The sequence below is a fragment of the Nipponia nippon genome, unplaced genomic scaffold (genome assembly GCF_047370975.1).
Source record: "Nipponia nippon isolate SJK-2023a ecotype South Korea unplaced genomic scaffold, ASM4737097v1 scaffold_4, whole genome shotgun sequence".
NCBI classification, from domain to species: Eukaryota; Metazoa; Chordata; class Aves; order Pelecaniformes; family Threskiornithidae; genus Nipponia; species Nipponia nippon.
In genome coordinates this window covers 2,140,200-2,153,686 of record NW_028262358.1, presented here as the reverse complement: position 1 = coordinate 2,153,686, position 13,487 = coordinate 2,140,200, and the positions used below count along the sequence as shown (strand labels likewise).

At 43.1% G+C, this 13,487-nt stretch overlaps 1 protein-coding gene and 1 non-coding gene across 2 annotated transcripts; one reads left to right on the top strand and one right to left on the bottom strand.

Moving 5' to 3' along the window:
* Positions 1-495: 495 nt before the first annotated feature.
* Positions 496-2,585, bottom strand: RPS27A (ribosomal protein S27a). The gene is made up of 5 exons (XM_009476137.2): positions 2,393-2,585; positions 1,981-2,035; positions 1,748-1,833; positions 984-1,115; positions 496-678 (listed from the first exon to the last, which is right to left on the bottom strand). The coding sequence occupies exons 1-5, from the start codon at positions 2,438-2,440 to the stop codon at positions 529-531; spliced, it is 471 nt and encodes a 156-aa protein (XP_009474412.1). The 5' UTR covers positions 2,441-2,585; the 3' UTR covers positions 496-528.
* A 2,126-nt stretch (positions 2,586-4,711) lies between these two features.
* On the top strand, positions 4,712-8,806 carry LOC104022472 (uncharacterized). Its single transcript, XR_015708931.1, has 4 exons — positions 4,712-5,524; positions 6,254-6,372; positions 7,394-7,500; positions 8,644-8,806. It is a non-coding gene; the product is annotated as an uncharacterized LOC104022472 (transcript).
* The last annotated feature ends 4,681 nt before the right edge of the window (positions 8,807-13,487 follow it).

The following is a 13,487-nucleotide window of genomic DNA, read 5'->3' as shown; positions in this document are numbered from 1 at the left end:
CAAGTGTGTAAAGCCATCACGATGTAATTATTTCTGATGACTGTCTATTGGTTCCAAAACAGCCGAGCCACCTTCTTTCGCCCCCTCGGTGCTGCTATCCAATTTTTCAGTGTGTAGTTTGCATTTTGTTAGCAGGAGCCTACTACCCTTTTCTCTAGCATTGACCCGCTTGTAGACGTGACTTCACACCTCCCCATCTCCTGTTTTCCCAGATCAGAACTACTGTCCTGTCTACTCCTCTCATGTTTAAAGAGACCACTTCTAAGGTTAGCTAGAGGCTTGTGGTTTTTTTTCCCCCTCTGTGATTGCTACCCATTATCTCCTTCGAAGGAGACTTAAGTAACCAAAGCCACTCTTTAAAAGTTGCTGCTTCAGTTCTAGAGTCAAAGTATTTCATCCTAGTTGGCAGTCAGCATCCAAAGTTTCACAGACTTCTCGCTTAGCAGCAGAGAGGAAATACAGTGCCACAGGAAGCAGAAATAAATCCTGAAACCGTACAGAACTTCAGATTTTTATTGCCTAGTACATTTACTTGTCTTCTGGTTTATTGAAGCAGTATGTCAGACAGCACTTGCCACAATAGTGTCTGTCGAAGTGACTAGCCATGAAGACGCCAGCTCCACACTCCTCAGAGGGGCACTCCCGGCGCAGACGACTGATCTTGCCGTTCTCATCCACCTGGGAAGGGCAAAGAGGCAACATCTCACATATAGGTACTAGCCACCTTTTAGCACCGGTGACAATTCTGAGTATTTTTCTCTGGCAAAGTAGTTTTCGCGGCAGTTACTACATCAAACTTCTTGAAGCAAAGTTCAGAAGTGCCCGACTGCAACAGTCGGTTTCTCTTCCATTTAAGAGGTGGGATTTTTGCAAATAGAAGGACTTTAAATAGGCCAGGCTGCATGCAGGCGTTACAGGCTTCATGTCCTGCCTGGCGAGAGCCAAGTTTTCATCAAGCTTCTCCTAGAGGTAGTTCTACATACCTTGTAGTACTTCAGCACTGCAAGCTTAACCTTCTTTCTCTTATGCTTGTTCTTCTTGGGAGTAGTGTAAGACTTCTTCTTTCTTTTCTTGGCACCGCCACGAAGTCTCAGCACAAGGTGAAGAGTTGATTCCTATTTGTAAAGCACATGGAACAGACTCAAAATGCTTTCTCGAGACAAGAGCAGCAATTAGAAAGTAGATCTCGAGCGCCAGGTGATTGGGAAAGCTCTAAAAGGATTATTTGTGATCAAGTCTGCAAATGAACAGGCTCCAGAGAGCGGTGGGCTGCTGCATCCTAAGCCCCAGAAGGTTCAATTACTGTGAAATCTGTCGTGACTATATTCCTCAGTTCTAACTGCAACCGCAGAATCCTTTCGTGATGTAACCAGGCCAAACTGACAGCTCTTTGTGGCTCCTGCTTTCTGGTGGCACTCACCGGCCCCGCTGTCAGGCTGATGTGGCAGAAGCGAGCGGGGTTTCTCACGTTAGCCCCCTAACGCAGCTCAGCCGAGTGCCAGGCGCCAGGGCTGGCAGAAGGGAAGCACTGGCACTGGAAGCTGTCAGAAATGTTTTCTTCTGACCTGAAACTAGAGACTGGGCCGCAGCAACTGCCCGTTCAGAAGTGCTACCCGCCCCTAAATCGACTGATTTGGTTGAATCTGTGTGAAGCGTTTCTTAGGCTCAACAGCAAAGGCCAGCCTGCTCCGACAGTGCCAGCCAGCTGGTACTGTATACACCACCCCCTCCCGTCCTTCCTACTCACTTTTTGAATGTTGTAGTCAGACAGCGTGCGTCCATCTTCTAGCTGCTTACCAGCAAAAATCAGTCGCTGCTGATCAGGAGGAATGCCTAATGGTGACATACATCAAGATTACATGAGGAACGTGAACTGTGTCATTCTGTAATAAAATAACAGGTTGCTGCAGAGCATCACATCTGTGTAAGATACGCAGCAACCCAACAGAGAAGAGAAGAGTAAGTGCATCTTGAGCTTACCTTCCTTGTCCTGGATCTTAGCTTTCACATTTTCTATAGTATCAGAAGGCTCAACCTATTATGAAACGAAACAACGGGGTCAGAACGCACTTCGCCTTTTCGCTCGCCCAGAAGAGCCGCAGAACCACGAGGAGCTTCAGACACCACCGATGGTGCCGGGGCCACTGCGGCCCCCCGCGGGGCGGCCAGGCCCGGCCGCCATCGCTCCGGGCCGCGGCGGGGCCCGCCTTTCCCCGGGCACCCCGGCATTTCGGGGCACCAGAAGGCACCGCCCGGCCCGGCCCTGCCGCCTCATGGGGCCGGGATGCGGCGAGGCCTTGCCGGCCTCCGCAGGGCGAACCCTCCCCGGGCACCGCTCCCGCCTCCCCTCGCCCGCCGGGGCAGCGCCATGAGGGCGGCGGTGGCGGCTCACCTCGAGGGTGATGGTTTTCCCCGTGAGGGTCTTCACGAAGATCTGCATGGCGAGGCCGGCACCTGCGGGGGGAAGGGGGGAACGCGGCCCGGCGTGCGGCCGCCGAGCGAGAACTCAGCCGCGACCTGCTCGCGGAATGGCGGCGCCCCGAAAGAGCGCGGCGCCGGCCAGCACGGGGTTTCCACCCGCGCCGGAGGAGGGGCGGGCGGCGCGGCGGGACTACGGCTCCCGGCATGCCCCGCCGCCGCCGGCCGCGCTGCCGCCTGCCGGGAGCCGTAGTCCCGCCCGCGGGGCGCCATGGGAGGAGTAGGCGGGAGCGGGCGCGGCGGGGAGGGGGAACTGCAGCTCCCAGAGTGCAGCGCGGCGGCCGTGAGGGGAGGAGCGGGCGCGGCCGTGAGGGAAGGGGCTCCTCAGCCTCCCTGGCGGCTGAGGGCCTCTGCGCGGAGCCGGCGGCGGCGGGCTTGGCCGGGCGGGGAAGCGTTGCACCCCCCAGAGCCGCTCATGGCGGTGGCTCTTGGTTTGGGGATGGCGGGTTTTTCAGGTAGCTGCGTCTCCACAGGTCTGCGCTGCAGCGTGAAGTCCCAGAAATGGGTGTCCTCCCCTCGGTCTAGCCCTGCGGAGGCAGTTTAAAAACATCCTACAGCCGCCTTGCCACCTGCAGGCTCCCCAAGATCAAAGCCAAATTATCGGGGTTTGTAGGTGAATATTTTTGGAATTAGAAAAGCCATAGGTGAGTTAGGAATAGAGAAGCACTGAGAGTCACATTAATTTGGAAATTACTTGTGAGGTGGTTTTATTCTTATGAATTGAATATGGGAAGGGTTAAAGCAGAGTGAAGAGTTGCTTGAATACATGAGTATCCGCTGATGCTATTTTAACAATTCCAACTCTTCTAGGTTTCGATCTGAGGCAGTTGTTGAACAAAGGAGGAACGAAACTGTGTAAAAAAGGTGCTAAGTTGCTATGCCAAACATTGCATGGGAGCAGGGAAACATTCTGTCTTCCCTCCCGCCCTTTTTGAGGAGGACGGGGGATTTCTGGAGAGCGTACGAATGTATATATTGACAGAAACTGAGAAAGTGGGTTGTGCTGCGCAAGGACCGTCTGAGGAGTGTTATGTTATATACAGTAATGCATTTGACAAGGTAAATATTTTTCAGGTAAATGAGCAATAATAAATAAAAAGTGGTTTGCTGCTTCTTTGTCTTCTGGGGGAAAAGGGTATAAGCAGACTGATTGTGACCTGTTGGTGTAGTTACAGAAATCAAAGATTGGTGTATTTTCACCTGGTTTTTGTGCCCCGTCTATATTGCGGTCAAATAGAAGCCACTACAATGAATTCATACCACCAGAAGTTAACAGTGGGGTTCATGCTTGATAACCACTTTTCCTAACTTTATGGCAGTTTTGAAATGATAAAAGCATTATAAAGCTGTCCTAAACCAGGAGAAAATCTACATAACTAGCAAGACCCATGACATGTACCCCATATGCCCTGTATTAGCATTAACGGCTCTTCAGTTGTTACTGCTGAAGTTCCTGAAGGACGCCTGCCTGCCTCATTGTGTCTGCCTTTTTCAGACGCTGACGGAGATGAGACATGCCAAGAATAAATAAAGATTCTCAGTTTTTCGAGGAGGATGGGAACATGGGTTGCTGGGTCTGCTTTTAAATCTTGAGTTGGACTGCTATTTTAAGACATTAAAATGCACAGCCCCTGCCTCCTTGGTTTTCCACACCTGTAAGTGCTAAGGACATTTAGTGCCCATCTAGAGAAAATGTCTTTTATTACATGGAAATGGTTGCTGCAGCTGTCTAGATAAATGCTGATTGCCTTCGTTTTTAATAACATTTGTGATGATCGAATCTGAGGTAAGTTTAGGGGCTGTCTTTCACCATGTAAAGTTTTTCTGTATTTTCATCATCTTGAAGAATGTTACTTGCTTTTGGAGCTGTTTTTTATTATATTAGAGCAGTGCTGTGGAGCTTGCTCTAAGGAGTATTATTTTGTCTATTTATTTTATTTTGAACCTATCATGCTTATTAGAAGGTTCCAGAAAGTTGTTCTTCTGTTCATTCTCTCCATATAAATATAGTGTCCAAAAATACATTCACAGGTAATAGAGTACGTCACTGCATACAAGAATATCCCGACTTCAATCAAACAGAAATATGAGGCATTTGTTGCCAGAATCAAGAATGGCCAAAGGAATGCATTTTTCCTTCACAGGAGATTAAAAGCTCTGGAATCTGAGTCCACGACTCTATTATACTATAGGAAAAAGAGCAACGGAGCCTGAAGACAAGTTAGTTATCTCTAGTAATGTTTAGAGCAAAATACGTTGTTTTAATTAGTACATGAATAATTTAGTTGTAGCTGGCTTCTCTCGTTTGTATTTTTTAAATGTTTCAATTCTTGTTTTGTTTTTATATGGAAGCTGCCGATGATTGTGTAAAACCTTGCTAACGTGGTGTTAGATTTCTGCTCTTCTCATCCTGGTGCTGATTCTTGTGCAGTCAAACTTGAGGTGTAATCAGCAAAGGCTTTGCTTGCAGAAAAACTGGAGGATCCGGCTTGGAAGTTAAACACACACAGATTCTCTCCACCTGTAAAAACAGTATAGCCTCCAAGTGAGACTATTGCGTTGCTGAAGTGCACTGTCTGAGGTAGAGAAATACAGAAAAGTGAGCGAATTGTGCACTTTTCTCATTTACTGTCTTATATTGAGGACATTGTGTAGCTGCACGTATGTAGCAGGATTCTCAAGAGAGCCAGTTACCTTGCCATATGCAGTCTGAAGTAGAACAATATGGCTAACTGGGGGCACAGGCTTCACTGAGAACAGCGGAACAGTGCGACAGCAAGCCTAGTTCAACAGCTTTTGGTACTGATATCCTTGCAACCTGATGCATAAGAAGAACAAGGTAACAGCTCCTGTTTTACAGGGGTTTGGGGAGCTTTTTTGTGGCTTTTTGTTGGTTCGTTTCTTTTTTTCTCCAGAATAAAAGCTCTTCAGAAGAATTCTGCAAAAATTAAAAACATAATATTGGAAATTTATAATGTAAGAAAGATACCCTCTGAAACCTTTGGTACCTCAGAGAAAACAGCACATCCTCTTAAGCCCATCCCAGGTAAATCCAATCTTCTGCTGGTTTGAGAGTTTCTTCTAGATTAAGTATTTTTTAAATAATGATATAAAACCAAACCAACCAAACAAAAAAACTAAGCCACCCAGAATAGTGCAATGTATCAGCAAAATGCAGATCCGTTTGCTGGAATGCAGAACAGCAGCGACCCAGTAGACAGAGGGAGGTGCAGACTGGAAGAATAAGGTGTTCAGCAGGTCTCTGCTGTCGTGGGAAGCTGTCCGTGAGGGGAGGTGCAGCCTGCATTACTCTTACCAGCCGGCTTTGCTGCCCGCAGCTGGGAGCTCATGAAAGGCATTTTCTTCGCCCACAGGCCTGAGCGTAGAAGAATCACTCAGCTTGGATTCCCTTTCTAAACATCTCGCTCAGTTAGACTGACAGGTGCTGGAATTGAAAAAGAAAGGGGGGAAAAAAAGTCTATCCCTCGGCAGAAAAAGACTAAGTTGGAACAAAAACTCGGGCACTTACTGGCCTTATGAGATAGAGCTGAAGCAAAGAGAGAACAGCTGAAGCTCAGGTTCAAGTCCATATCTGCAAATATTTTTAATTTAGATGTGTTCCTTATGTCGCCTAGACTTTTTTTTTTGGTCTTATGGATTGAGGTTCCGTACATTGATCAATTATGAACATACGTACTGTTGATACTATGATGAAGACTTCTTGATTTGGATGGCTGTGCTGATCGCGTACATCTTTCCCTCTAACTATTCACAGATATGCTGGAATTTTGTTAGTTGCAAATGCTGTTTCTGCATGTTTCTTGTCTTCTGACAAGATTGTCACCTGGCAAGATCTCTGCTTTCAGATCACGAAAAATAAAAAAGATGAACGAGGTAAAGTCATTAAAAATGAAACGTCAGAACAATTGAGGATAAGAGTATGAGACTAGGCAATCGGCAGTAGTGGGCTAAGAGTTTAGTCTCTAAGATGGTATCTTTTATTCCTATCTGGTAACTTTTGAGGACACTGGCGGCAAAACTGAGTTTACTGGTGCTGTAAAAGGTGTTTCCTAAACAATTATCTGCTTAAGGAGATGGTTTCAGTTCTTTTAAAATAAAAAAAAAAAAAGAAAATATTTTCAGTTTAAAAAATAAGTTTTCATATAAATGTATCAGTTGATAAAGTTCATGTTGTTTGTTTTGTTGTTTGTTATTTTTTAAATGCTCTAACACTTTTAACTGATTTGCTTGTTGAGACAGTAATGTGGTTATCCTCGACTGCCATGTTTTATATTGTAGCTCTTGATGTCCCTAGTAAAATGTCTGAAGATTCACTTGAATATTTTGAAAGGTAAAAAGAATGTGGTTATTGTGCTCTGCATTAGCAGTTTGCAGTATCGTAGTTAATGCATCATATTGAATGCAGTCCTTCCAGGACACGTTCTTTTTGTGACCCTTTTGCTGTTGGTAAAAAGTGCTGAGGTTGCAGCCATGCATGTGAAGTCAATTGTTTATCAATGTTCAGAGGTTCTTCTTTGGCCCTTTTTCTAAAAGGACTGAAATTGAGGAGACCGGCTGTTCTGTGTGTTGTGAAAGCTGACGAGCTAATCTGAAATATATTTCTGTGCGCACAGGTGAAAATGCACAAGTTTTCGTTATGGACGCCTCCAGAAGCACTAGCTAGGGAGGCAGAAGACATGTAACTGGATGTCTGGAAACAAAATTGCTGCTTTGTACTGGAAAACGGTGTGATGAAGATATACTAGGTTTAAATATGTATATTTTAAAGGGATGTATTCTCAGTGTTTGGGCTTCTTGACTAGAATGCTATACCGTCGGCCAACCATTTTATGTATGTATATGTGTATTTATTTAGTGTTTAATGTTCTGTATTTTTTTTCTTCCTCTTTCCTAGTTTCAGTGAATTACTTTCAAATGGTCAGTATGATGCTGCGGCAACTCACACAGAAAACTCTCTGAGGGGAATTCTCTGTAACAAAGCAGCTCTGAAGTATCTTAAACGTAAGAACTTGATAATTAGGTCCGTTCTTACAGGATTTTAGTTGATGTCAGTCTAGTAATTTCAGTGCTTAGGAATTTGGGCTTTATCAAATGAGAATTGTTTGTGTGGGTTTGCAGCTTATGTTTCATATTCCAAGCTGAAGATAAGAAACGCTGTAAGGTTTTTTTTTCCTCCTTTGTTGTATGTTAAGGACATGCCCGAAGAGGCAGAGAGGGAGATGGCAAGCTGACAACCACTGCTTTTCTTACTGTTGGTGAGGTGTTGGGTTAAGCAGTCATCTTAAGGCCTAGTATAAAGCTGTTCCTAACGCAGTGCTGAAACTGTTTTATTTCTACCGATAAATTGTGTACAACAGACAAAAGCAAAGGTCTACCCGCTAGTTTGAAAGTCCCATCCTTATTCTTATGTGTGTTAATTACTCAAGCTTAGTCTTTTCAGTCATAAAGTCATAAAGTAGTTAGATTCATTAAAATTCGTTTCTGAAATCTAAGGTATATAAAAACTATTGATGATTTTAAATATCCCAGATAAATGCAAAATAGTCTTTACAATTTCATCTTCCTCTCAATGTTTTTGTTTGCATTTGGAAACACAAAAGTCACTGACATTGGTGATGTCAGAGACGGAAGCAGCAGAGTATTTTGTCCTTCCTTTGGAAGGAGCCACGGGAGCATTGCTGAACTTTACGACATCAGTGGGTTTTTTTCCTCTGCGTATTTTATTGGCTTTTGTTCAAGTTTTAAAGGCAATAAGTGAGAGAAAGACTGTGATAAGCTAGTATTCAGGATCTGAATTAAAAAATTTGTAGTCTCAGCAGCAGATGTTACATTTTCTGTATTCTGACTTGCAAAACTGTATGTTTTAAAGACCCCAGCACCCCACAACCACCCCCGAGATTTAATCATTACCTGTCAATGGTAAAATACTGTCATGAGCCCTCTGCCTTCAGTTTTGACCAGCCTTCATTTGGAGTAATTAACAAAGCATCTGCTATGACTCAGCCTCACAAAAGATTTAGTCAGAATTTTGTCAGAAGCATTTGGTGGGTATCAGCAAACAAAGTCTAAAACTTCAGAAGTCTTAAATAGTGAAAGATACTTCTCTGGGTGCTCAGCCAATGACTTTTGTTTTCATCCCTTTAGCTGTTAGGTGCCCTAAAGGAAGAAATCTCCCTTTGCTGAAGTATTTTGACACTGATAATCTCAAGTACTGCAGCTGGACACCTTCCAAATTCAGCCATAACTCTGGAAGCAATCAAATGTGCATTGTCTGAAAAGCAATTCCATCTGGTAACACACTGGGTTAAACAGCAAAGGTTTGTGGTTCTTCTGCACTGAGATTGGCGGAGGGGTGTGCCATCCTCTGTTACTTCCCAAGTCATGAGGCTTTGCCTTTTCTTCAAAGTAAATCCTGTCAAACAAAACACGACCAAAAATATATTAATGGATGTCTCTTTTTATTCTTTTGTTAAATCCTAAATTCAATAAAAGCATAGACCAAACCAGCAATATCAACAGCTCCTTCTGAAGGACGCGTTTTGTTTTGGTTGCGGTCAGCCTTTCTTACGGCATTGTAGACTCCAGTGGTGTTTGAGACTCTTTTCTCTTACACTGTACTTAAAAACTATGTGGATATAAGATTTTCACAGCCTTCTGTGGATTAAAAAAACCATAATTACTAGGATATTAATTTCTTTCATTTTATTGTTGATGTCAGTACCAGATCCACAGTTTCAAACACAATTAGACTAAAAGCATTCTTAAACTATAAATCCTACACCTGCACTTGACCTCTGTTTTTCCATTTATGGGTATAGGATACAATAATTTTGAATTTCTAGAAATGCATCTGTTTCTGCGTTTTTGATTTAGAGAAGACTTTAAGCTGTCAGAGAGATGTTTTCCTAATCCAGTGTAGATTTGTCTGAAATGGTGAAAATTGTACTAGAACAGTTTGGTATTAAATGAACTGTAATGGGTGCCTCTCTGCAGAAAGACTCCTGTGAAGAGCGACAGCATTCTTGAATGCTAGCCCGTATTTTAGTTTTAAATTGAGATTCTAAACCACCTTGTATTAGGATCAAAATACCACTTCTTTGTTTCAGTCCCAACCTATAACCTATCCTACTAATGCAAAAAACCTGTTACAGCCTGCTTTTTTGACATGCTGAAATCATCATTGTTCTTATGGTAATAAGAGCTAGCTAATTACATCATCACACTGAAACAGTGTTTCTCAAGCCATGCTTTATGACCACCTTGGGAATCATAAAACATTACTAAATGCAATGTTAGTAGACAACAGCTTAGTTCCTCTAGGGTGGAAGAGAGAAAAGCAGTGTGTTGTTTCTAGTTTCAAGTATTACAAATGTTTACAGTAGTCGGGGAACCGCAAATTGCTTTTAATTGTTTGCTGGAAAAGCCTGTTGAAAAATACTCTTACTGAAACATAACATTGCCTTGTTTGTATAGGTAAATAGGAGCTTTACCTCCTATTCTAAAACTATAAAGTTCCGTACTGACTTTAAAATAGTCTTTTGCAAATACTAAAAATAAGTAAATAAATCCTAAACCACTTGGATTGCAGGCAAAACTGGTAGCAGCACCTGTAGCAGACAGGTTACCTAGCACTTGACAGTACAAATCCCTGTAGTTGCCACACTTTTTTGCTGCACTGTATTGTATAATAATTGCCACACTATTGTGCCACTGTAAGTGTGGCAAAATTTTACCCATTTCCCATTCCTGTGTCCTATGGTAGAATTTCTCAGGGAAGTATTAAAGCCAGCTGAGCTACTTTTGAGAGTCATACTACAAAATAGCTTGGTTTTGTTAATGTGACAAAATTTCCTCCACTCTTTCTTTGAATCTTCTTTGTACTTTGGAGAAAATGTGAAGTTGGATAGCAAGCTAAATGGCTCCGGGCGTTGCCATCTTCTGTTCTTCTAATAATCCCTGGAAATCCGACTAGGCTTTTAAAACGCACTTTTTTTGACATGTTCCCCTGAGTTTATTGTGAGACTGACAACAACAATCACAAATACCATCAGTACTGAGTAGACCTGCTTTCGCAGGCTGTGCTGTGGAGCCCGCAGCAGCGGCCGCTCCGCTCCATCAGAGCCTGGGAACAGCACAAGCATTTCCTTATTCCTGAAACCAGCCTTGAATCTCCCATGTCCAGGAACGCTGTAAGGCTGCAGTTGTTCCTCCCAACTGCCAGGGACTGGAATTGGGGTAAGCCCTGAAAGAAATATCCTGTCGCTTCCTATTGCTTTCAGTGGTCTTACAGCCCTCTCTGCTGCAGTTGGGACATTAAAGAAGAGAAGGAAGAGGCTGCTTTCTCAAATATAGAGAATCAAGGCTGCGAGAGGGGCGGAAGAGCTGAAAGGGGTATAGCTGAATACTTACACATGTAGAAATACGCCCATCTACACAATCCACTTCTTGTAGCTTGTTTTGAAATATTCCAAAGTTACAGAACACATTAGTAATGCTGGTTTGTTTTATTACCTTGTCTTCTTCAGGTTAATCTTTTCTGAGGCAGCAGGAGATGGTATTTTTGGCTATGGGAAAGTGGAACCAAGCGACGAGTCAAAATGCCTGGCTTTGGCTCAGGTTGCGTATGGTCAGTCTGGCGCACACAAAAAAGTTGCTCTGTGCCTACGTAAGCTGGACCGAATTTCTGGAGCAATGGGTTATATTCAGCAACTGGAACATTTTTATTCAGGTAAATAATAAGGCTCTTGTATTGTCTGTCATGATTGTTCTACAATATATTTATTTCAGGTTTAACAGCGATGTTTTGGACCACGTTTGAACAGAAAGCATTTGAAGTGAATACAAATATCTGAACTTTTGTCATTTTGTTTACCAAGACGTCAAGAGCTCTGTTAAAATGTCCCTGTGTATTTTATTGTAATATCAATACATGCATGCTCTGACGAAGTAAGGACTGACTTTTTGTACACCTGCTGGAAAATCTCCACAGCGTTTTGGCAAGGAGCCCGATAGGAGGCTGTGGGGGTTCTCAGAGCCTACAGTTCTAAAACCAAGGCCCTTACCTTCAGTGCCTGCAACTCCCCTGTCATTTGATTGCTCTTATGGGTTTCAGAAGTCATTCTGAGTGCAATCGGCGATTTTGGCCTTTAAGCTTTTTCAGTTAAAATAAAGACTGTTTTTCTTACGGGTCTTTAATTTGATCATCTGTCTTTTTTTTTTTTTTTTTAACTCAGTCTTAGGATTTATAATCCGTCTATAAAAACAGTGAATGATTTGTGCAGTATGCTTAATATGAATAGCACAAAGCTTATTAGGGCAAATGTAGGATCTGTAAATGTGGTTTGTTTTTGGTTTTTTTTATATGCATTGGAACAGGTTATTCTACATGATACCGTCTGTACTTTGGAAGACTGGAATAAGATAGAAGTTGCTTGTGCAGAAAATAAGCATGAAAAGTTATCTCAGAAAATGGTGTCGATCCTCACCTCGCAGGATGGAGCGTTTGAAAATTCGTCCCTTGAAGATGAAAAAGATGCCAGGATAAGGGAACACGTTTGCTGGTAGTTTTTCTGTGTAACAGCAGAGGGAGCTCTTACAGCAGGCAAGCCAAGAAACCTTCTAGTTCTTCGTATGAACCGTAGTAAACACTAAGCATGCGGAAACAGTGCTGGGAATTATTTTACCGTCAAATATCAGCTATTTGTCCCTTTTAATATGTCTGAGAATGCGTGCGTGTTTGTGTTTTGTGTAACTGGAAACGTATTCCCAGTGTAGAAGACAGTTGGCATATTGTACTCTGGAATGGTACGGTAAGGTAACGGTACGCATATTCTTGCCCTCTTGTTCTCAGCTTCAGTACAGCGTGTCTGTCCTTGAGCAGAGCGCTGGAGGGAGGTACCGCGCAGGGTTTGGAGTCAGCGTGGGTACGGGAAGCTGCTCCGGGCGGGTCTGAGGGAGCTGGACAAAGGGCAGTGGGCAGTGTAGACATACCCTGGTGCCTTGGGCTTTTGGGGTTTTTTCCTGATAGGCCAGAAGGCTTGCTTCACTACAGTCATAGTACAAGGCATAGCATCAAGATAATCTAACAAATCCTGCCAAAATACAACAAATGTCTACTTAGAGCAAAGTTAGTGTAAGAGCCATAGGGGAACTTCGCTTAGGCTGATTCTGAAGAGGCGGGTAATTCAGTCTCAGGGAAGGGAAGATGTCCAACTGCAGTCCTACACCAGCAGATTCCCTGGGTGCATGTTGGCAGAGTCTCTTTTTAGCTCTCAGCCCAGCACCAGTATGAACAGGAAGAATCCTGAATGTCAGTTACTGTTGTCGCTGTGCTACATGTTCCCAAATAACAGACATCTCTATAATTAAGCTAGTCATAACTACTGCTGTTTGTTTCAGTTTTAATACATTTTGGCACTTTTTAAAAGCTGCTGGGCCATATTTGTTATACGGATAAATCTGCAGAGTTAGGATTCACAAGAGAGCTTTCTTTAAAAGAGAAGAATTACAAGTCTACAGATACTGTAAGTATTGTGTGGATGAGGAACAGGGAAAGGTATGCAAGTTCAGTTTTCAACATGTAGAATAATATGTCCTGTAAATATAACCATTAAGTTAAATAGATAAATGTAGAGATATTTTCTGAAATAAATTAGTGTTAAATATTTTTTTCTAGTAATGCCTGCTACTTAGTAGTGTCTTTCCAAATGTTTGTGAATTATTACTGCTCTGAAGAGCTCGCAATTTATGCAAGTTTTATTAGGGATACACTGTTTGTAATGAGCATTAGAGCTTCTACCTCAAGAGTGGTTCAAATCTATCAAAGACTGGACAGGTTAGTAGCGCTTGACGTGTGTTCAGTGCTGTAGAAAAAGGTAAGTACTGTGACCCTGCGAAGTAGGGCCTTGCCGGGATGCTTTTGTAGTTGTCTTAGCTGATCACATCTTTTCCTAGGTCAGATTTTTTTAATCTGATGTAGCATTTGCCAT